This window comes from Bombyx mori, chromosome 24 (genome assembly GCF_030269925.1).
Source record: "Bombyx mori chromosome 24, ASM3026992v2".
Lineage (NCBI taxonomy): Eukaryota > Metazoa > Arthropoda > Insecta > Lepidoptera > Bombycidae > Bombyx > Bombyx mori.
This window is the reverse complement of record NC_085130.1, coordinates 15,871,176-15,896,601: the sequence shown is the minus strand read 5'-3', so window position 1 is coordinate 15,896,601 and position 25,426 is coordinate 15,871,176. Positions and strand designations below refer to the sequence as shown.

Sequence of the window (25,426 nt, the reverse complement as noted above, 5' to 3'; positions counted from 1 at the left end):
CTCCGTCCGCGCAATTTTCGTAAAAAGGGATACAAAGTTTTTGCTTCACATATTAATATATAGATTTTATACAAATTAATTGTGATTTTCATACTTCAGGATAACGAGGCATTGATACAGAGGCTAGTGAACTGGGCGACCAGCTCCACGGAGCCGCTGCAGTGCTACGCCACGGGCCTGCTCGCAGCCGCAATGGAGGTGCAGGATATAGCTACTAATTTTAGGTGAGTCCTTTCAAGAGAACCCCATCCGCCATATTTGTCTGTACTAAGAACTGTAATATGTGAGCGCATTGATAGAAATATTATTCAGACAACTTTTACGGCTTACACTCAGTCGCCCGTGATCACGGAAATTGTATAATTCTTCACAAACCCTCAAAAATAAAATTATGACAATAACAAATGGTGCGCCTGCAACTTGGTGCATGTGAAAGAAGTGAAACTTCTTTTGTGGTGTGTAGTATTGTGGTTTATTTCATTTCTCATCCTTAAATCAAATATCTTTTGTAATAGGGAATGCTGTGTATAAAAGAAACGACCTAGCTCGCTTTCTCCCTCTCTCCACGGTCGAATGCTTCGCGAGACGCTCTGTCTAATCTCTCACTCTCGCTCGTCCTAAATTGTATCTTTTATCTCTAGCCGTAACGAATATGTAGCGTATAAAATTTTCCTCGCAACGGCCTATAGAAGTTTCACTTCAAAATATACCAGTTTTTAAATTAAATATTTAATTCGTCTCAGCCTAAAGGATAAGACGGGTAATGCATTAGTAGCAACTATGCCGGTGTTCGGATCCCGCAGGCGGGTACCAATTTTTGTAATTAAATACGTACTTAACAAATGTTCATGAAAAACTAAAACGATGAAAAACTATCATTTCAACGGCCGTCTGGTGTAGTGGTAAATGACATGATCACTACACAAGAGGTCGCGGTTTCGAATCCCACCAAGGGAAGATATTTGTACGATAAATATAAAATGTATTTTCCAGGGTTATGGATGTATATTAAACATATGTATGTATATAATAAAAAAATTACATTTATTTCCGTTATCTGGTACCTGTAACACAAGTTCTTTACGAACTTAGCACGGGACCAGTTAACGTGGACTGTTAGAAAAAAAAAATTTAATAAAAATCAAACTCGAAAAAAATTTCATTTGCGTGATTACTGGTGGTAGGGCACCTTGCGTTCCAGCACCGATAATTACCACCACTCTGTCTATTTCTGCCGTGAAGCAGTTACGCGTTTTATCAACAATTAAGCAAAAAAAAAAGGAGACTGAAAGATCATTATATAGGAAAAACTATTTGTATCAGTACTAATAAATCCACGGCTAAATTGATTACAAATCCGAAATCACCAATATAATTAAGATTTTATTTACTTTTATTTCAGGGACCTAAATGCAATGTTAGTTCCTCTCATGTTGAGGAGGCTGCACGGCTTGAGGAACAAAAATCAAGATGATAAGGTAAGGAGTATCAGATCGGCCATATAGTGTGGCCTAAGAAGTGTAATCCCTATATCTTTCTGGAGGTGTTCATATGAGAAAGGATTCACCCGAGAAGATTTTATTATAACTAGTGGTCGCCCGGTAATCGAAATTCGACTATAATTAATTGAAATTATAAGTTTGAACATTATTATGGTTCTATTGTCAAAGACTATTATTATATTTCTATAATCACAGTTTTCGTTTACGCTATAGACAAATAATATTAACAACAAACAATATTAACCTATTCTCAATTTGACCACAGACTTTAAACAATAACAAAAGTTTGACAATAAACAAAAGAGTATATAAGCGTGTGTGCGTCTCAAATGCATGGTAGTGTGTGTAATGTTTCAATCTTTGTAAAAAGAGATACAAAGTTTTTGCTCAACTTATTAATATGTGGATAGCGTGCTGTAATCATATTTGTAGTATATTGTTTATACCATGTTTTAAGTAAGTACACACGTACCTAGCCTTAGTACCCGCTTTTTTTTTTCCTACCTATGCTGATAGCCTTGAGAGGCTATTTCAGCTTCGCCCTAACGTTTGTAGGTGAGCGCACGGGGTTCAAACCTGATGACGTTGCTAACACGAACCCTAGCAAGAGCAGTGCTTCGCAGAATCTACCACGGGATCGGAAACGCGACCCACTGAGAAGATCCGGCGAGAAACTCAGTGGGCTGTGTCTGAGAGTTAATTTACTCGTCGAGCCCTTCGTCGCAAGCGACGGGTTCGACGCTCGCCGTCTCGCCGCCGTCTGCCGCTTTATCGAAGTGGCCTAGTACCCCCAATAAACCATAGGGGAATAAGGGTGACTGAAAATCAGCACTGTCCGATACATCCATTTGAACATCATTAGCTGAGCCCTTTTCTTTTATTTACTTACCTGTATTAATATAAATCTGTGTGAAGGCAATAAATGATTTTATTATTATTATCATGTATTAAACACTTATTATCATTATTATTATTATATTGGGGGCACATTCTCTCGGTACCCTAGGTCTCAGATACTCCTTAACATTAACATTAACAATGGTTACAGTGTCTGCCCAATGCTCAGTGTAGGGCTCTTCACCAGTACTCCATTCTTCAAGGTCTCTGGCCTTTGATATTCAGTCCTTATCAGTTATTATGACCAGTTCGTCGACCCACCTCATTCCGGTGTCTACAGAGACACTATCAGAAATGCTGTAAACTTTGTTTGTCTCCGTTTAAAGTTGTAATGTTTTCTCTGTTTTGATCCCAGCAATGCAGTCAAGTAACGCCGCCCAGTCAGACGAGACACTTCGCGCGCTTCGACAAGAAACGCAATAACGATATAAAGTGCAACGGACCGGGGTCAGAGAAAAATGGAGAACCAGGTACCTATCACACACTTGTCCCTCTTGTCTCGGTATGAACAGACAAGACTTTTATTATTGTTAAGTAAACTATTGACCTTGGTTTAGTGCTCATCAGTAGAAACAATTTGAATTTTTAAGCTAATGCATAGCTTTTATCGCTGGCTTTGAGCGCGGCAACCGAATCAAGAAATTTCGTAACGAAAATAAAACTAACACCCCCACTCCGCCTACCATTTAGCTCGCGTTCAACACATTCACACGTTGCACTTGTGTAGTTGTCAGCGCGCGGCGTGACGTCGCACTGCATGCGCATCATGAAAAGTCTGCCCATCTCTCTCTCTCTAGCGCTCTAGCTTATGAGTGTGAAGGGGACAGTTAATGTTTTGCTTTTGTTAATGTTTATAAATATAGCTTGGTCTTATATTATTATTGTTTTAATATTATATTATTATTAAAGACAATAACAGTAATGTCTATTTTCATTTGACAGATCGAGATAAAGACAAAGATGGCGGCGCCGAGGACATGGCGGTCGACGATCCGCCCACGACAGATCCCGAGACGCCGGTTAAAAATTACAATAGTGAGGAGTTTCTGTGTAGACACGCCTTATATAATTTACCTTTTTTTTTTTTTCAAAGTAGATAGCTAAGTGGGATCATGCCACGCACGGTCATCCGGCCCCAAATTAGGATTCTCTGTGTTGCGGGCACCAGACTGACATACGGACTATTTGGCGGGAACGCGAGGAGTGAAGTTGTGTTATTTGTTTTATTTTGTTTATTAAGTGTTTCTTCAGGTTTAAATGTGTAATAACGGTGGTTTATTAACTGTTTAGTATCTGTGAAAGTGCACAAATGTGGGAAAATGAAACGGAGCCGCTGGACGTAACTTCTCGGGAGCCTCCAAAAAGTCCATTGAAAAAATCTCAGTAATAAAATGACCACAATTTTACTGAGATTATATTTCATCTCTTCTCATTTCATTTAATTTTATCCTAGTTGATTAATGTCTCAAATTAATCATCTTTATTTCATTTAATTTCACTTCATATTATCATTTTTCATAAAAATAAGAATATAAATTAAAATAAGACATGATTTAAAGGTCTTAGTTACCAGGTCATAAAATCCCTAAAAAAAAAAGACTGACATACATACTTATATGTCGGAGACGGTCATTAGTTTGGTAGCTAAGCGTAGAGATGGCAGCACGATCGCGGCATCGTCGGAGCTCGGCTAACTTCGTGCTTAGACAGAGCCGAGCCGATGGAGGCGCGTAGACGCCATCACACTTACCAACCAGCCTTCTTGAAGAACGGTGCCTCCGTCCTAACAGCTGTCATTCGTTTTCGTTTGCTAACGTCAATTGTGTCCCCCAGACAGCGCCGCGTCTCCCCCCGCGTGGGGCATGATGTCCCCCCCGCCGCGCCCGCCGCCCCCCTCCGCGCACCACAACCACGAGACCTCCTCCAACTCGAGCTGGGCGGAGATGGAGACCTACGTCATAGGTTTGTATTGGCCGTTGTCCTCATTGAGCGATGCGATGCGACGCGGTACCATTTGAAGTTTCTATCTTAAGCAAAACATAGTCAATTGAATTATATTAATTTATTTATTTACTGGTGGTAGGACCTCTTGTGAGTCCGCGCGGGTAGGTACCACCACCCTGCCTATTTCTGCCCTGAAGCAGTAATGCGTTTCGGTTTGAAGGGTGGGGTAGCCGTTGTAACTATACTGGAGACCTTAGAACTTATATCTCAAGGTGGGTGGCGCATTTACGTTGTGGATGTCTATGGGCTCCAGTAACCGCTTAACACCAGGTGGGCTGTGAGCTTGTCCACCTATGTCAGCAATAAAACAAAAATTTAAAAAAAAGTTGCACCAACAAAGTGATCAATAATACAAAAACGTTGACAAATTGACAGTAAGTACATGACAGATGTCATCTGGATTATAGGTGCAATCGATAGTACAATAGTTGACGACATCATGAAATTAGAAAAAGTAAAGATACAAAGTGAAATTTCAAGAAATATGAAATCCAGAATAATTGTTTGTAACTAAGCAACACAATATTTAATATCTACACTTATTAGAAACTAAAACTAGATTACATTTATTAGAATTAAATGAGACTATCCCGTCTCTTGGGCTCTTGAGTGCTTCGCTGCGTGAGCATGCTCCACGACCCCCCCCCCCCCCTAGTGATAAGCGGTCAGTGCACCTCATAGACATCACCTGCCTTAAGACATGAGATCTAAGTCTCATTTGCATTGTCTAACAGTTGTCTCACCCTTTAACTCGGAGCGCAAATTTGTTTTGCGACAATAACAGGCAGGGCAGCGGAATCCACCCGTGGAGGCTCACAAGATTAATTGGATTATTAATAGATATACATTTAAGATAAACGAACTAACATATATACAACGTGTTACAAAATACTCCTTAAAAAACATAATTAATTATCAAAGCCATAAATTTTGTCAACCCTAGTAAGCTGTCATGTCAGGGAACCAGATTATTTAACAGAAAGGCCTATGTACCTATTTTACCTGATAATTATTTACTTTAAAAGTTTTTTCTATTTTTAAATGTTTGCTACCTCAATACACAAGAACGTCATTAAACTCAAGTATTTGTCGTATTTGTCAAAAAATTTGTCATTCCGCGAATTAGGTAGAAATGTAGGTACATTCTGCGTAGTCTACTCTTTAATTTTACTGAAATAGGGTTTGCACATCAGTGAAAATTTTTTTTTTTTTTAGTTATGTTATACAGCATTACTACGGTTCTTAAATATTGTGAATGGACTCGTTATAAGGCCTCATTTAACCTCCTTTCGGCTTTAAGGGTAGTTTTGTAACACCTTGTTTAAGTAAAGAAAGACCTTTATTATTTAAAACTCTTTAGTTTTTAAAAAAGATTTTTCTTTCATTCAATGTCATTAGGTGTCATGGAATGGAGTCTGTCATTCAATAAAAAAGAAAGTCCAGATTTGTATAATATATTAATGCTGTTTAAAATATTAATTTTAAAAGAGCTTAAGGGCCTTAAAATGTTATTTTCTTATTATACATATAACAGAAAACGCAATTAAGTCTTTTGTTTTCTATTTAATACTGAAGTACCCAATGTTATTATAAGACTTCAACTCTATGACACTGAATGACACTAAAGAATATTTTTTTTTAAAAAACTAAAGAGTTTTAAATAATATAGGCTTTTCTTTACATATCTTCTCTGTCAAACCAAAATCTGCTATGTGCAAAAACTCTTATTTTGCTCTATTTTGCTATTAACGAGTAAAAACATTTTCGTATAAAATTTTATATGAAGGTGAATTTTAAGAACTATATCAAATGAAAGCTATAGACACATAACAGTTTTTTTTTATACGGTAGAGAGAGCTGTGAATACGAAAAGGTCAAAAACAAAAATCTCAAAAAGTGTACATAACAGATTTTGGTTTGACAACGACGATATATATATTTTTTTTATCCCAATCCAGGTAACATACAGATACACCCGCCGACCGACGCCACTAAGCAGATGCTCATACTCAGGTACCTGACGCCGATGGGAGAATATCAAGAAGTGAGCTGTGTTGCCATTTTTTGAATTAAATAATCCAATATTTACTAGCAGTCCCCCTGCGTTGTGGAAAACAGACTCTTTGAACTATAAAGGAAACAATTTTGTGTGTTGCCCGATGTGGGGATCGAACCCGCGACCCTCGTCACGGCGTCAGTCAGAGCACCAGCCTCCTGTCTATTTCTGCCACCAAGCTGTCGTGCGTAGTCCGAAGCGCGAGGCGGTCGCTACACGGTACATCTGAGTCTTCGACCTCACGTCTCAAGCTGGGGGACGGAAGTCACGTTGTGTCGACATAGGCACTTTTAGCTACTTCAAATTTGATTGTGAGGTCGTATACCTACCTACCTTCTAAAACAAATAAACTTAGTATAATAAAGAAACTATGTCAAACACAATTTAATTATAATTATATAATTACACATACATACATTTACATATAATGAAATGGAATACTCCACAATGGATTAATAATAAATGAGTTAATTGCGTTTTCTATAATAAAAAAAATAATTAAAGCCTCTTTTTAAATTAATATCTTAACCAGTATTATTATACATATTATGCAAAACTGAACTCTCTTCACTGAATGACAGAGGATTGATTTTGTCTAAAAAAAATCATTTTTTAAAACTAAAGAGTTTTTAAAGGTTTTAAATACTAAAGTTTTTTCATTACATACATATATGTGGGAGATGAGAGGATTCTATTCGAATCAGACCAATAAAACAATTAATTGCTTCACATAAACTTGATTTTAATTCCGTCCTTCTTATAGAAAAGTAAATAAAATATACGCGTCTTTCGTATTGTGAGTTAAATTACATCTACCCGCCTTTACATCTGAAAAACTACCCTCATTCGTCCTTTCGCTTAAAATAAAACTATATTTCAAACATTTTATAATTATTGCCTAGATGGGTGGACGAGCTCACAGCCCACTTGGTGTTATGTGGTTACCGGAGCCCATAGACATCTACAACGTTAATGCCAGCACCCACCTTGAGATATAAGTTCTAAAGTCTCAGTATAGTTACAACGGCTGTCCCGCTCTTCAAACCGAAACGCATTACTGCTTCACAGCAGAAACAGGTGACGGTAGCTACCCGTGCGGACTCACAAGAGGTCCTACCACCAGTAAAATTACACATTAATTCACCGTCTCTCTTACACATCTAACACTGCATCTCCTATCTCTCTCACTCAGTCATTAGCTACATATCTGTTATTCATCCATACGTTTCCTTTTCTTTCCAGTTTCTGTCACATGTCTTCGAGCAGAACGCCCTAGGGCTGATCCTGGGGTACCTCAATGTACGGGAGTCCCGAGACTCCCGTCTTGCCTTCGAAGCCCTAAAGTACTTGGCGGCGCTCCTGTGCCACAAGAAGTTCTCGATAGACTTTATAAACATGGGAGGGTTACAGGTACGGTTTTTTTTTTAATTTTATGACCTGGTAACTAAGACCTTTAGGTCAATTCTTATTTTAAATTTAATGAAAACTTTTTTTATATCAAAAATGAAATGAAGTTGATTAATTATGAAACTTGAAATTATGAGAAACGTGAAGAGTTACGTTCTAAGAAGTGTCAAAAGGGACTTCGTAATTGGAATAGAGAATAGGATAATAACTCAAACACGTTATTTCAGATCCTCCCGATCCATTAACGATGCTTTTAGGCACCTCAAGCACCGGTCACCGTCCTGGCCAAACCCGTCGCTTGCGCCGAAGGGCTCGACGAGTAAACTAACCCACAGACACAGCCCACTGAGTTTCTCGCCGGATCTTCTCAGTGGGTCGCGTTTCCGATCCCGTGGTAGATTCTGCGAAGCACTGCTCTTGCTAGGACCAGTGTTAGTACCACTCCGGTTTGAGCCCCGTGAGCTCACCTACACGCTAGGTTAACGCTGATATAGCCTCTCAAGGCTATCAGCAAACAAAAGGAGAATGTCAATTCACAGTGAACCTTATCACGAAGCGATACGGTTTCTTTTTCAGAAATTCTTAGAAGTACCAAGGCCGTCCGTCGCCGCCACCGGCGTGTCTATCTGCCTGTACTACCTGGCCTACTGCGAGGATGCAATGGAACGCGTCTGCCTCTTGCCGAGGAAGACTTTAGCGGACTTAGTGCAGTGAGTGTTGTACCCTGTAATTATAATGTGTAGTTTTATAAATGGACTAGCCGTACCTGTCCGCTTCGCTGGGCATTTAAAATTAACATCATTATTTCTCACCCCCACAAAGATTCTCATCATTAACGCCCCCGCAACTGGTGTAGGGAGTCCAACACTCATATAAATATTAGCCTATCCATTAAGTACATGTATTTTCTTCATGGATACCAAGTTTCAAGTCAATCGGATGCATGGTTCAGTAGTTATAACGGAACATCCGTAAAAACCACTAGATTTATATATTAGTATGGAAGAGAAGAACATCGGAAGAGCTTCCCATCCTTTACCGCTAGAGGCGTTGCTCTAACTCCATAAGAATTTGAGTTGACTTTTACGCGATCGAGAACGTTTAAAAACTCGCACTCAACACAATTGGCAATGATTCAAATTTTTTCGTCATCAAAGCCAAGCGAGTAGATGAGTTCACGGGCTCTAACCTGACGACGTTGCTAACACTAGCCCTAGCAAGAGCAGTCCTTCGCAGAGTCTACCATCACATCGGAAACGCGATCCACTGAGAAGATCCGGCGAGATACTCAGTGGGCTGTGATTTAAAACTAACAAGATCGTGCACTTATATACATATTGTTACGCGCTGGGGTTCGGGATAAATAAATCTTCCACCCAAGTTTAAATTAAAACTCCATTTAACACTTAGAACACTTACAAAACAGAACAGAGACTAAACAATTCTCAATCGCTACTTCCGCTTCACTTCAAGTGATCCGTTCGCTGTTTCGCTTCGAGTAGAACCGATTACTAGCTGCCTCCGTGTCATCTAAGGAACACTTTTATATTTGATACGACATCCCTAAAATTATCGAGAACATTCCTGACAAGTCGAGTAGTTTCGACATGTGTTTCTGCTATTTGACAATAGATGGCGTTGTACTTCTCGAGCGTTCTCGATTGTACTGGCTCTTTTGATATTCGTTACTGGTATTCGACGATAGATGGCGTTGCTCTTAACGGCGTAACAATATGTATATTATGCATGGTGATGTAGCTATGTTTAATTGTGTGCATGTACTTATTCACTCGCCATGGTGTTATCTAGTCGAACCGCTGTAAAGTGGGTACCGGCGCTTATAGACGTCACAGAGGCGTGAGGTCGCAGTCTCAATTGGATGGCGCTGATGATCCTCCACGGTGCCCACCAGTACAGCAGCTCTGATTAAGCTTTAAGGTCCCAAGAGGTCGCCCTAAGAAGACCAGCCGCGTACTAATCTAAGCGTAAGGTTGTCGTTTTGAAAAGAAAAGAATGTTTCCTATTTAGATACGCCCTGTGGCTTCTAGAATGTTCGCACGACTCCGGCCGCTGTCACGCGACCATGTTCTTCGGCCTCTCGTTCCAGTTCCGGGTCATTCTCGAGGAGTTCGATAACCAGGTGAGGGGCGCCGGCCCGACGAGCTCACGGCCCGTTTACCGGAGCCCATGGGCATCAACAAAGCAAATTCCGACAGCTACCTTGAGATATAAGTTCTAAGTGTCAGTTTGAGAGTACAACAACTGCCCTATACATCAAACCGAAACGCATTACTGCTTCACGGCAGAAATAGGCAGGTCGGTGGTACCTACCCGTGCGGACTCACAAGATGTTCTGCCGCCAGTAATTGGTTTGCTTTTTATTACACGATATTATTCCTTCACCGTGATAATCATTCGTGAACATGTTTTAAGCACATATTTTAAAAAGAAAAAATTATACCTTCCTGCGGGATTCGAACACCGGTATAGCCGTATCGCTCGATACCAATACACCGGCCGTCTTATCCTTTAGGCCGCGACACGCTGTTGTAGTGCGAGAGAGATAGCAAAGCTTCCTTCTCTTTTTTACGCCTTGTTTTAATGATATCCCATGTTTCAAATGTTCCATCTGTCGAATCACCGTGACCCCTAGTGAGAGACCCCACGTTAACGCATATTCTCCTACCACCTCCCAAATGCCAAGTGTTTGATCCGCAGGACGGTCTGAGGAAGCTGTACAACGTGATATCGACGCTCCCGATCCTCGGCTCCGACGAGGAGGAGTCCAGGGTGTCGGACGACGAGACGTGCGCCGCGCGGCAGATCGTCAGGCACGTCTGCGTCGCCCTCAGGAGGTGAGGCCCTTCGCTGGAGACCAGCTAATTGGAACGCTTGACGCTTAGCGCCGGAAATCAGTCAGGATTGCGACACATGTCAACACTTTTTTTTTTATTGCTTTGATGGGTGGACGAGCTCACAGCCCACCTGGCGTTAAGTGGTTACCGGAGCCCATAGACATCTACAACGTAAATGCACCACCCACCTTGAGATATAAGTTCTAAGGTCTCAAGTATAGTTACAACAGATGCCCCACCCTTCAAACCGAAACGCAGGCTCAGAGCGCCATTATCATACCCCTCACACATAATATACTATTATCATTAATGGTATTGTTACACGCTGTTCAGGATAAATAAAATTTCACCAAAGTACAACTTAAACACTGTCTTCAACACTTAAAACACTTAAACACTTCACAAAAACTTTAAAACACTCAATTCGCTTGTTCCGCTTCGCTTCAGGTGATCCGTTCGCTGTTTCGCTTCGAGTAGTTCCGATTACTGACTGACTGCGTGCCATCTCTACAACGCTTTTATAGCCGATACCTCATCCCTAGAATTATAGAGAATATTCCACACCTCTCTAGTAGTTGTTTCCGCTATCTGACAATAGATGGCGTTGTACTTCTCGAGCGTCCTGGGCGCTACTAGATCCTTCGATATTCGTTCGACTATTCGGCGATAGATGGCGTTACTTTTACCTGCGTAACAGTATTTTAGAAATATATTTTTTAATTTTCTTTATCGTGAAAGGGAATCGGATGAGCTACTGGAGTGGGTGTATGCCAGCTATCCTGTCGCAGCTTCTGCCGCGAGGACCACTGCTAATGGGGTCGTGTCGGTAGCGGGGGGTTGGGAGGGGGGTTATCTGTTTTGGACCAGCACCATATTTAAAAATTCAAATTTATTTAATAAATACCTCATCAAAATTGACGAGCCCGACAGAAGCGACAGTGAGACAGTTACTTTATAGCCGACTTAAAAAAAGGCGGAGGTTCTCAATTCGACTATACCTCTGAACCGTTTTCTACATGAATTAATTTAAAGATTATTTTTATTTTAATTGTTAGCCGATGCTTGTCGTGTCTATCCGTTTATATTTCGTCAAGATCCAACCAGTGTTCAAGCTATTCTTAATAAATCAATAATTAAATTCGACTGTATTAATGATATTATAGACATAGGCCTCCTCCAACTGCCTCCATAAGCTTCTATTTTCAGCTGTTCTGGTCCAAAAAAAAAAAAAATTGCCTGAATAAAGGCATTATTATTATTATTATGGGTTATGGATATATTTTTTTTCTCAGCTAATGCTGGTAAGTGTGAACCTAGCACGGGCTTACGCCAAGTGAGTTGGTTCATTGTGTAGTGTTGTAGGGGTTTGAGTAGTGGATGTAAGGAATCGTCGCACTATGGAACAGGTGTCAATTATTACAGATTTTTGTAAAGCGATGTATGAATATTTATTAAGATCAAGTTCTGAGAGCGATGTGTGTAATGATTTTGGAATGAGTCCGGTTGATGAAACTATTACGGGTATAATTTTAACGGTGTGTTGATGCCACATTTGTCGTATTTCATCTGCTAGTGGTATATATTTTTGTATTTTCTCAGTGTATTTTTTCCTTATATTTTCAGAATTAGGTATTGCAATATCTATCAAATATGTAATTTTTCTATCTTTTAGTGTTAGTGTAATATCCGGTCTATTATTTGTCGTGGTTTTGTCGGTAATGATGTCTCGGTCCCAGTACAGTTTTACTGACTCATTGTTGAGTACACTTGTAGGTTTATATTTGTAGTATGGTTCTGTTTCATCTAATAGGTTATATTTAAGTGCTAACTGTGAGTGGATTTGTTTTGCAACGTTATTATGTCTTTCTGTGTACTGTTTATTGGCTAAAAATGGACAACCCCCTGTTATATGTTCTATTGTTTCTTGATTTGAGTTGCATAGGCGGCATCTATCTGAGACTACTGATGGATCTTTAATAATATACTTCTGATAGTTTCTAGTTTTAATGACTTGATCTTGGATGGCCAACATAAATCCTTCAGTTTCTTTGTATATATTGCCTTTGGATAACCACGCGTTTGATGCCTCTGAGTCTATATGTTCTTGTTGGAGTTGGTTAGGATGTTTTCCGTGTAGTGTTTTTTGTTTCCAGCTAATTATTTTTTGTTCATCTGTTATTGGCGGATCTATAGTATAACTATTATCATTTAGTTTCAAGGGTGTGCCAGATGTGGATATTAATGTAAGAGCTTTATGTATAGGGCTATCATTAGATTTGTTGTACATGTATGTGCGAATGTTATGTACTTGTCTATTGTGTAAGTGTTTTACGTCTACGAGCCCCCTGCCACCTAATTTCCTTTTAAGATTGAATCTTTCTGTAGCTGAATGTATGTGGTGAATGTTGTGTTTATTGCATGTAGTTCGTGTCACTCTATTAACTTTGTCTAAATCTGTAGTTGTCCATTTAATAATGCCAAATGAGTAAGTCAGAACGGGGACTGCGTATGTATTTATTGCTTTAACTGTGTTTCGACCCGATAGTTCTGTTTTTAGTATTATATTCAACCTTTCTGTGTATTTGTTGGTAAGTTCTTGTTTGATCTTACTGTGATCTAATCCTATACTCTGTGCGTACCCTAAATATTTGTATGTATCGTTTATATCCATTTTATCTATTATTGAGTTCTGTTGTGTGTAAAGTATGTATGGATACGTTTCATGATGTTTGCCTTTAATTATACTATTTATTTTACACTTGTCCGTGCCGAAGTTCATTTTGATATCGCTACTAAAATTTTCAGTAGCTTTTAATAGTCTGTTCATTTGTTGCCTATTGCCAGAATATAGTTTGATGTCGTCCATATATAATAAATGTGTTAGTTTAGTCTTAGTGTCTTTATGTATCATGTATCCTTGTTCAGTGTTGTTTAAAATCTGAGATAGTGGGTTTATTGCCATGCAAAACCACAATGGACTCAAAGAATCTCCTTGATATATTCCCCGGGCTATTTTTATGGAGTTAGATTTGATGGTTCCTGCTTCGGTTTTTATGTTTAATACTGTGGACCATTTTTGCATAGTCTGTTGAAGAAATTTAATTAACATTGGGTGTATTTTATAAATTTTTAAGATTTGGACTAACCATGAATGCGGTACACTATCATATGCCTTTTGGTAATCGATGTATGCAAAATATAGATTTCTATGTGATTGTTTTACTTGAGTATGTATTTCTGTATCTATGACTAGTTGTTCTTTACAGCCCCTTGATCCTTTCCTGCAACCTTTTTGTTCTTCTGCTATTATTTTATTATGAGTGAGATGTGCATTTATTTTGTGTGAAATTATGGATGTGAGTAGTTTGTAGAGTGTAGGGAGGCATGTAATTGGTCGGTATTTAGCTGGATTATCTGTGTCTGTGTCTTTGGGTTTGAGGTAGGTGTTGCCATGTGTTAGAAACATAGGTAGTGTGTTTGGTTCCTGGATTATTTTATTGAAGGCTTTTGCAATATGTCTGTGTGTTGATGTAAAATATTTCAACCAATAATTATGTATTTTGTCTGGTCCCGGTGTCTTCCAATTGAGTGTCCTTTTTATTGCTAGTTCTATATCTATCCTATCAATTGTAACTTCTAACATCGGGTCTACATGTTGAGTTTTATTTAGTTCTGTTTTGATCCATTCTGCTTCGTTATTATGCTCTATTGGTTTTGACCATATATTTTCCCAGAATGTCTGTATTTCTGTAATATCGGGTAGATTTTTAACAACCGCTTCTCTATTAAAGTTCCTATAAAATACCTTCTGATTTGTGTTAAACATCATATTATCCCTATGACGTTGATTAGACTTTTTGTACCTACGTAATCTTTTTGACAATGCTTGAAGTCTTTGTGTTTTTTTATCCATGATTTCTATTGCTTCTTCTTTATTCTTATACAAAATTCCCATCTTAACTTGCTTTTTCGTGCTTAGATTACCTGCAATAAACTGATTTAATCTTCCTATTTCCTGTCTTAAAAATGCTATGTTATTTTCTATACGTATTTCCCATGCTGGTTTTGAGTTACTTGTTGTTCTAGGGGCTATTTCTGTATATGTCATTTGCTTATTCTTATTGGTATGAATTGTTGTGGCAGTCATTGCTGCACTATATATAAGATCATGTACTTCTTCTATGGTTGGATTTGTGATATTTGTCAGTTTGTTATCTATCAGAATATTTAGTATTTTTACTGTACTTATCGATTTATGTGATATTTTTAATTTTGACAAAGTTGGTCGTAGCGTGGGATCAATTCCTTTGTATTTTATGAAGTTCTCGTTAAAAATCTGTTCTATTTGTTGTATGCTCTCTGTACTATCAGGTTGGTCTGTTTGGGTATCTGATGCTTGTTTATGTGCAGATGGTGTGTGTGATAGTGTGTATGAGGGTGTAAGCAAAAGGTCTGTTATTTGTGAGTCTGTCGATGGTGTGTATACTATGTATTCTGTTGAGTTAAATGTATTTCCGTTATTTGTATCGTGTGAACCATGTTGAGTACTGTGTATTATGTTTTCCTGATTTATGGGAGGTGAATTAGTAGGATTTGTGGACACTGAAGTCAAACTATGTAGATTTTGTTCTACTTCGGTCTTAATTATTTCCCTTTCTGCCGCTGAGATTCTATTATTGCGGTGTATAACTCGCACCTGATCTGCTAAACGTTGTTCTGATATTATGTGAAGGTCTGGGTATATGTCAATGAATTTCGTGTAGAGTGCTAGGCGATATCCTGTAAGATTACTTTCGCAATTTGTAACCGTGTAATAGCAGCGAAGTAGTTGTTTATTTACTTCGTCCGTCCACTTCATTCGCTGCCTGTTTCTGCCAGCAAGGGTGGTTGCAGGTAGCATGTCCTGCAAAACACTTCTTGCTGATTCCTGTTGAGTGTCTGGTGTAAGTGTGATTTGTGTTTCGGCTGTAGTAGCTTGGTTGGTCGTGACCCGCCTGTTCAATCTACGACCACTGGCGGTTCGCATGCTGCCACGTCCAGCGCCAGCTCCAGACGTGCCCTGGCGACCTCCAGGTAGCGGCCCTATACGTATATTTATTTCTTGATTCTCCATTTTTTATGGGTTCCCAGAGCCATGTTAGCCGCGCCAGTAACATTATATCGCGTGTCCGCCCCCCACGTGAGTCTGGTGTTCGACTCGGACGTATTATTATTATTATTATTATTATTATTATTATTATTATTATTATGTATTAATGATATACTAATTTTGTTTATGCTGAAGTCGGTTTTCTCTGTTGTTGAAAATAATGGTATTACTATTGATATATATATCGGAGAAACCACAATTATTAACACCATCATAATACATCACAGGGGCAATTAGGGTGATCGAGCTAAGAGAAATATTGAGTACACCAATCACGTTTGTTGTCTTAGAACAATCTAGAAATCTTCTCTTGACGTTAGCAAACGAAAACGAATGAGAGTTATTAGGTCGGAGGCACCGCTTTTTAACAAGTCTGGTTGTGGTAAGTGTGATGGCGTCTACGCGCCTCCATCGGCTAGGCTCTGTCGCAGCACGAAGTTAGCCGAGCTCCGACGATGCCGCGATCGTGCTGCCATCTCTCGGGAATCGTGCTGCGTTGCGTTTAGCTACCAAACTAATGACCGTATATATATATATATGTTGAAACACCGGTCCGTCGGTCCGCAGGTACCTGGAGGCGCACCTCCGGCTGAAGGCGGCGCAGGTGTCCCGGCAGCACGGCGACAGCGTGCCCGATCCGCCACCCTACAAGGTTAGTAGACGTCGTCTCGCCAAGCTTTTAGTTGCCCATGGACATATGTATTGAATCACGGGTTCCTACTATTCTCTCTTACTTACCTAAAGCGCCCTCCCTGTTAACAATCAAATTGTTTATAAAATTTTACGTGTTTCTTAAGTTTTTTGACAGTATGCAGTTTCAAACAGTCAATGTGTTTGACGTGTTTGATGGAAATCGTGATTGATGGCGTGTTTGACAAACAAGTTTGAATGTGTAGGGGGGGGGGGGGGGTGTTTGTCAAACAAGATCTCAATCGTTGCTCGACACGATGTTTCGTTACGGCAACGAGAAAATCAAATCTACTGGTTTGACCTTTGGTTTGATCGTTTAAGCTATTATTCGTAAAGTTTGACAAACAAATTTGATTCGCTTACAGAGGCGCTCTAGAAACTTCTGTCTCCTTCGGTGGCGCTCGGGCAGCTGTTAGCAAATCCCACCTCTCCTGTCTGAGCCTTTGCTCGCCCACCTGTCCTGGTGAAACTGGAAAGGCCTCCGGGCCACCAGTAATCTTTCAATCATAAAAAAAGAAACTTTTGTATATCCTATCTAAGCCTATCTTGAAAATGCCGCGATATATATCTCGTGTTCTATGATAACTACCCGCTACAGCAGAAAGATCTGTCTACCCTCTTTAAATCTATTATTTTTATAGTGTATAATCTTTTTCGATCGTCACGTAATGATGAGTGGTCATTGATGAGACCTGCGTCGTGCATATTACGTGCACATGCGACTTAGCAATGCCAGGGGCAGAGCCAAGCCGCTGCCTACCGCAAATCGTCCGCCTTCGCTTGCAGGCCTCCAAGTCCTCGCCCGAGGAGATCCAGGAGCAGATCGAGCTGCTGCAGAGCGTGTCGTGGTCTCGCTGGGCGCCCGTGGACGAGCTGCTGGACCTGGGGGGCGTGTCGCTGCTGCTCAAGGTGGTCGGCTACGCGTACGAGTGGAACTTCAACGGCAGGTCGTGTTGGAATTATGTGTATGGTATTGCTTAGATGGGTGGACAAGATCACAGCCCACCTGGTGTTAAGTGGTTACTGGAGCCCATAGACATCTACGACGTAAATGCGCCACCCACCTCGAGATATAAGTTCTAAGGTCTCAAGTATAGTTACAACGGCTACCCCACCCTTCGAACCGAAACACATTACTGCTTCACGGCAGAAATAGGCGAGGCGGTGATGGAAGTTAAAATGAATCGGTGACAAACAGATCTGAGACGGTCCGGTCGGCGCTGGACGTGGTGTCGGTGTGCTGCGTGGCCCCGCGCGTGCAGCTGCTCCTCACAGAGAAGGTGGACATGAGGGACGAGGATCTGACCACGGGCGTCAATATAGTTTTAAGTGAGTATTTCGACACCTCCATGCAACAACATCGTAACTCATTTTTTTACAAATTTTGAGTTACAATGCTATTCTGATACAAAAAGAAAAAGGATTTTTTCTGTGTAATAATTGTAACTCTACGCCTATTCAATTTGAATTTATGAAAGAGGTAAAAGCATTGTAAATCCCCAAAAAAACAGATTAACCTGCAAGGTTATTGTAACTTTATTTACAATACACAAAATATTACGAATATCTAATCAATCAAATACAACAAAATTGTAACTTTATTCACAATCTTTGTACAGCATGACTCTGGTGTTTATGAACACAAAATCCCATGCTACTGCATTGTAACCTGAGTTACAATGTTTTTGCACGGATTTTGATATTAGTTTTTGTGTGGGCCTAACCCCTAAGATGAATTACGATCTTGTTGCTCGATAGTTTACTTGCATTGTGTGTGCGGTTTACGTGATTAAAAACTGTAAAGGATATCGGAAACGGCGAGATATGCGATTTTTAAAGATTTTTGGTGTCTGAGTGACTATTCAAGGCAAGTAGACTTTGTATGTAGATGTGTAGACAGAGTTTAACGAAAATAAATAACAACATCAGCTGTGCTGTTGGTCACTCACGACGCCATTGGTCCTTTAATTACTATTTATATGCTGATGGCGACAAGAAAAGGTTTTGTAAAAAAATATTTTCGACACTCTGTATTACCGACATGTGTTTGTAAACTATTTACAAGAAGATAAATGCAGGAGGTACAGGAATTATAACAAGGGATTTGAGAGGAAGTCATAATAATCGAACAAATCTGATCCCAGATGCAGTGAAAGATTCTGTCAAAAATCACATATCATTAACCCCTAGAATTGATTCACATAACGTAAGAAAAATAACTTTCAAATTATACTTTACAAATTATACTTTTCAACATACCCTAAATTATATGGGCTTTACGTTGATTGAATGAAAGTTAATTGTCCAACAGAACAAGTGGTAAATTCTAGACAGTATAAATATATAGAGATATATTTTATAAAGAATACAACATAGAATTTCATAAGCCAAAAAAAAGACCTCTGACTTGTAAGTTTCAATCCAAAAGATATCCAATCATAGTCACAGCCGCTTATGACTTATAGAATGTTTTGACCACACCCCGGGCTGAAGTTTCATTATTTTACTATAGAAGGAAATTTGCTGTATATAATTTTACCATCTTTGATTAAGGAAATTCCAAAGGATATTGGTACGTATAGAACTAGACAACAGGCTGTGTTTCTTTTTATTAAACAGAAATATGAAGAATTAGATGTGCTAAAACAACAGGCGAGCCTTATGTCGTTACTGAATTAGATCAGAATGTAATTCTAGATTTTAAAGGTCTTCTGACGGATAAAAACCACTTGGATAGTTATGAGAAAAAAGTAATGTGGTCTAAATTAAAACACATTAAAATAGAAAAGTTTGGCTGGTACATACATTGGTCTTCTCAATTAATTATTTGAGCGGTTAATATCTAACTATTAACCTTGCTTGGAAACGCATTAAAAATCGACAAGAATTAAAGAAACAACTCAATATGAACAGCCAGAGGAAGAAAGTATTTCGTTACTCTACGATAAAATACTCCCAATTTCCACAGGAAAATTTAAAGATCTCGTAAGTTTATGCAAGTGCAACACGATTCCAGAAATGTGTCACAAATTTTACTTAAATCTTCCACATTCAACTCACTTAGCTGAAGATAACAAAAGTGATGATGAAAATTAATTGTTATTGAGTTCTATTTTATTAATGTTACCAAACAAGAAAATGGAGTTGATTTCTTTTGTTATTCCTGTCATTAGCGGCTGATTTTAAATGGTAGGTAGGTACTGCGTGCGATGCTTTAATAAGTGTTTGTTCTAATTAACTTTTAATAAATTTTGTCACTAAGCTGCAGTTTTATTCTTACAATCAAATATTTTAATTAATATTAATCCTGTTATAGTGACTTATGTCCATTATGACAGGATTTTTAAGAAATTTGCAATTATTTGTATGAAAAACAATTGAACGTTTACATACAATTTTCATGCAATATAATTGTAACTCAGAGTTACAATTGTCTGAAAAGATAAAAAACATAATAAGTAAAAAAATAAAGGACGTAACTCAGACATACAATGTTTGTCACTGTAGTTCAAGGGACTTGACTAGGCATTACGTAAGTCATGAAAAGCTATGAAAACAACTTTTTTCTTATAATCTTAAACTACATGACAATAGTGCACATTAAAAACATAGGATAACAACACTTTCGAAGATTGTAGAGTGAAACCTTGAATAGCTATGATATTTGGAATTTTCATTTTACTCTCACCAAAAATCTCAAAAAATTAGTTACAATTTTATTGCATGGAGGTGTCGATTTATTTATTTATTTATTTATTTATGTACACACAAAAAAGAAGACATAGTACAGAGTAATAGGAAAAAATTATGTACAAAGGCACTGCTTATTTCTTTAAGAAATCTTTTCCAGCAGACCTGCGAGAGGATTATGAGAAAAATAATTAAAAGTGATGAGTGTGTGTAGAACAGCTAAAATAACAAATACAACATGAGAATTATAGTAATGCACATACACATAGCAAATATTGTTAAACTTGAATACAAAATATTATAAGTAACACAGTATATACGAAGAGTATAGAACAATGATCATTCGGTTGATGAGAGATGGAATTGTTTGACCTTGTATTTAAAAACAGAAACAGACTTGCAAACTCGGATGTCATCAGAGTACCTTGTTATTAAACGCCGCTGTGATTCGAAACTAGATGAAACGAGAAAACGACACTAAAGCGAGACGAACATACAATTAACAGACCTTAGTCTGCGAGAGTAAAAGAGACAGAACGCTTCTGTACATTTCACTTCGCGTGTGAACTGCACGAAAATACCTATTTGAAATTTATTCCATCAACATTGAACATCGCGTTCTCGAAGTTTCCAGAAAAAGCTGTCGATAGCGGACGACATCGAGTTCCACTCGTAACTCCCCAAACTTTACTACAAAGATGGTGGAAAGATTTTTCTGCATGTAACATCCTACACGCAGTCTTTAGTCAGCCCATGAACACGAGAGATAGAGAGATAGAGAGAGAGAGCGAGAGAGAGAGAGAGAGAGAGAGAGAGAGAGAGTTCAGTTTATTGACATAATTAACGTTGGTAATCAATCGATAGGCATGTACAATACGTACAATAGGCGATGTTAACGCTTAAAGCGATTTGTCCGTTTGCGCTATAGATAAATTTTAATTGATCAAATAGATGTTTTTTTTCTAATAGTCTCACAACTTACAAGGAAAATCTGTTGATGATCATTTCGTTGGTGCAACTAAATAAATCAATAAAAAAAAACATGTTTATAAATTTTAAAGACAACTTGGTTTTTATTTATTTATTTTTTAAACCATGTTCATTTTCAGATGCGGCAGACGGCGACATAGTGCCGGAGCCCGAAGTCCAGAAGGCGGCCCTCAACGTGCTCGTCAACTGTGTGTGCGCGCCTGTACACAGGGTGAGTACTTGCTACGTCATTACGGATCCTCCCGATCCATTAACGGTGCTTTTAGGTATCTCAAGCACCGGTCACCGTCCTCGTCGAACCCGCTGAGTTTCTCGCCGGATCTTCTCAGTGGGTCGCGTTTCCGATCCGATGGTAGATTCTGCGAAGCACTGCTCTTGCTAGGGCCAGTGTTAGCAATACTCCGGTTTGAGCCCCGTGAGCTCACCTACTCGTCAGGACGAAGCTGAAATAGCCTCTCAAGGCTATCAGCTTAGGTAGGGAAAAAAAAAGCTAGTACACTCAGCAAAGAAAGTGCAATGACGTATAAATTAAGCCAGTAGTAATATTAAACAGATTTATTATTATAAATAACTTTAATAACAAAATTGACACGTTAGCCATGTAACGAAGAAAAGGCTAGAGAGGCCATATCCTATGTATACGCCTAATAGATGACGCTATATCTTTAAGAATCAAAATAATTTTTGAAGTGAAAACTTCTTTAGAATCGTTGTGATTTCAAACCGGATGCAACGGAAAAAACGACAGGTAAGAGACACAAATACAAAAAAAGTGTAGGATGAAGCCAGCAAAGAATGAGACAGAAATATACATACTATTTAATACAGCGCCATCTGTGAGATTTTTTAATACTAACGTGTGTATGAAAGCTCTTGTAGTGAATTTTAATTTAGGATTATACGTGAAATTAAAATATCAATTCACAGAGGGCGCTACCTTACAATTATTTACTAATGACAAAATTTTACATATACTTAAGACGTTTAGGATAATTATATTTTAATTTTGGAAGGTTTCACTTCTACCACGTGTGAATTGCACACATTTTGTTTTTTTTTTTCGATAGTAATTTATTTATTTCTCTCTTAATGGTATAAGTACAAATAGAAATAAAAAATTACCTTATAATGAATTTTTTGCTTTGAAAGAGCTAAAGTATGTACTTACTACTTTGGTCATTATAAAATTATCATAGATTACAACGACAAACTTGGAAATCTTTACTTGATACCTTATTATTTTTTCTTGGCTAAATTAATGAACGATTACACGGCTCATGTTAGGTAATAGTGACTACCAGAGTCCATGGACATCAGCAACGTAAATTTACCGGTTTAACTGGTGGAAGGATCTCTTATCAGTCCGCACGGGTAGGTACCACCAACCCGTCTATTTCTGCCGTGAAGCAGTAATGCTTTTCGGTTTGAAGGGCAGGGCAGCCGTTGTAACTATACTTGAGATCTTAGAACTCATATCTCAAGGTGGGTGGCGGCATTTACGTTGTAGATGTCCATGGGCTCCAGTAACTACTTAACACCAGGTGAGTGGCCGTGAGCTCGTCCACCTACATAGCAATTTTTTTTTTTTTAAATCTGTCTTGAGACCTATCTCGAGATATTAGTTCTAACTCTCAGTTCACGTGAGATGCTCTAAATTCTATTCCTCTCTCCTAGGCCGGTACGTCAACCACCCGCTTCTCAATAACCGGTTCCAGTAGAAAAAAGACTGCCCTTAAATCCTATGAAGACGTCATACAGAAAGTGTGGGAGAGCGTTCGGACCAACAACGGTATTATGGTATGATTATATTCCTTAAACTCCTTGACGACGAGAGCCATCTCTGGGCCGATAGCGGCGTTAATAAATCTCAAAACTATGGAGGGTAGAGGGTATTTAACGGCCGTCTGGTGTAGTGGTAAGTGACATGGTCACTACACAAGGGGGTCGCGGGTTCGAATCCCGCCAAGGGAAGATATTTGTATGATAAATATAAAATGCCTTTTCCAGGGTTATGGATGTATATTAAACACGTGTATGTGTATAATAAATTTTTATATTTATTTCCGTTATCCGGTACCTGTAACACAAGTTCTTTATGAACTCAGCATGGGACTAGTTTGGACTACGTAAACATGTGAGGTCTTGTATATTGTCACTGTCACTGTCACTAACTACTCTTTACTGGTGGTAGGATCTCTTGTGAGTCCTCACGGGTAGGTACCACCACCCCGCCTATTTCTGCCGTGAAGCAGTAATGCGTTTCGGTTTGAAGGGCGGGGCAGCCGTTGTAACTATACTTGAGACCTTAGAACTTATATGTCAAAGTGGGTGGCGCATTTACGTCGTAGATGTCTATGGGTTCCAGTAACCACTTAACAACAGGTGGGCTGTGAGCTCGTCCACTCATCTAAGCAATAAAAAAAAGATAAGTTGCGAGTAGCGTGTTGCAGCTGCCCTCGGTCCGCAGGTGCTGCTGGCGCTGATGACGGTGAAGTCGCCCATCACGGACGCGGACCGGCTGCGCGGGCTGGCGTGCCGCGCGCTGGCCGGGCTCGCGCGCTGCCCCACCGTGCGGCAGATCATATCCAAACTGCCGCTCATCACCACCTCGCAGATACAAGGTGAGCCGACCGACCGCAGCGCCCTCTGCTCGCTGACAGTAGGACTGACGTGTCCTTCCTATCAGAACTGGTTTGCGGCAGAGCTCATGAAACTTAGTCACTGACCGCCTAAAGGGCGTCACACATGGTAAAGATACTATAGTATTTTATCATACGATACCTGGATATTATTATATTATATTATTATTATATTATATTAAGATTTTTTTTCCTACCTAGCTGAGAGCCTTGAGAGGCTATATCAGCGTAGCCTTAACTAGTAGGTGAGCTCACGGGCTCAACCTGAAAGAGGATGAACAAACCACAGTTCAATAAATATAACGACAATAACTGCTTTCTTTGTACATAAATGATAGCCAATAACCACATTCGATGCGCAAAAATATATATATATCTCTAGGTCTATTAAAATCATTTCATTCGTACAGCTAGATTCGTTAAAATAGAATTTTTTTCAGGTATTTCAACTTTAAATTAGTCTACTGTAAAGTTCACACATTGTCGCTTAGTCACGTTTGCCTTTCAAGCGTCGATATATTATATATTTCAATAGATCGCCTTTAGTACCTAGGAGATTGGTGCCGACTCACCTGACTCAAGCCAAGATGTACTGACGCAGTTTCGCTGATGTACATAATTTTGCCATCCGGAGCCACTACGAATATAAAACCGTCCAAAGTTTGGAGCAAATGCGACCCGAGCTCTCGTATCGACAATTCGCGGGGCTGTGGTGGTGGTGGCGCCGCTCCCCACGCGTCCTCCAAGCCTGGTGACGAAAGCGGATTTCCTTTACTGCCGACGAGAATCCCGCAGGCGGGTACCAATTTTTCTAATGAAATACGTACTTAGCAAATGTTCACGATTAACTTCCACGGTGAAGGAATAACATCGTGTAATAAAAATCAAACCCGCAAAATTATAATTTGCGTAATCACTGGTGGTAGGACCTCTTGGGAGTCCGCACGGGTAGGCACCACCACCCCGCCTATTTTCGCCGTGAAGCAGTAATGCGTTTCGGTTCGAAGGGTGGGAGTAGCCGTTGTAACTATACTGAGACCTTAGAACTTGTATCTCAAGGTGAGTGACGCGTTTACGTTGTAGATGTCTATGGGCTCCGGTAACCACTTAACACCAGGTGGGCTGTGAGCTCATCCACCTATCTAAGCAATAAAAAAAATAAAAATATAATATTTTTTTGCGCATCGAATATGGTTATTGCCTATCGCTTATGTACAAAGCAGTTATTGTCGCTCAGTCACGTTTGCCTTTCGAGCGTCGATATGTATGTATAATAATCTAGAACGTTCTTGCCCAGTGCTGATGCGCGACCCGATACTCCAAGAGAAGCGCCAGGAGCACGTGATGTTCCAGAAGTACGCGCTGGAGCTGCTGGAGCGCGTCTCCGGGAAGAGCAAGCACATGGGAGCCGAGTTCGAAACCTCATTGGCGAATATACACAAGGTGACAGATTTTTGAATACGCTTTTATTAGCTTCAGACGTATGTATGTTAGCTTGTCGTAGTCAACATGATGTGTATTTTTTTAAGGGATTTTATGACCTGGTA

The 25,426-nt window shown here is 39.4% G+C and overlaps 1 protein-coding gene across 2 annotated transcripts in view; it reads left to right on the top strand.

The window, feature by feature from the left end:
* LOC101735741 (protein mahjong) overlaps nt 1-25,426 on the top strand; it is a 46,355-nt gene that overhangs the window by 3,811 nt on the left and 17,118 nt on the right. For both annotated transcript variants that reach the window (XM_012690631.4, XM_004926442.5), the window contains exons 4-20: nt 100-224; nt 1,403-1,478; nt 2,755-2,869; nt 3,342-3,434; nt 4,233-4,361; nt 6,362-6,447; nt 7,702-7,869; nt 8,443-8,576; nt 9,895-10,006; nt 10,585-10,721; nt 16,438-16,522; nt 17,347-17,507; nt 17,759-17,889; nt 21,360-21,451; nt 22,915-23,037; nt 23,708-23,861; nt 25,177-25,322. In XM_012690631.4, the coding sequence (XP_012546085.2) occupies nt 100-224; nt 1,403-1,478; nt 2,755-2,869; nt 3,342-3,434; nt 4,233-4,361; nt 6,362-6,447; nt 7,702-7,869; nt 8,443-8,576; nt 9,895-10,006; nt 10,585-10,721; nt 16,438-16,522; nt 17,347-17,507; nt 17,759-17,889; nt 21,360-21,451; nt 22,915-23,037; nt 23,708-23,861; nt 25,177-25,322 (2,067 nt within the window). The remainder of the gene's footprint in view (nt 1-99; nt 225-1,402; nt 1,479-2,754; nt 2,870-3,341; nt 3,435-4,232; nt 4,362-6,361; nt 6,448-7,701; nt 7,870-8,442; nt 8,577-9,894; nt 10,007-10,584; nt 10,722-16,437; nt 16,523-17,346; nt 17,508-17,758; nt 17,890-21,359; nt 21,452-22,914; nt 23,038-23,707; nt 23,862-25,176; nt 25,323-25,426) is intronic.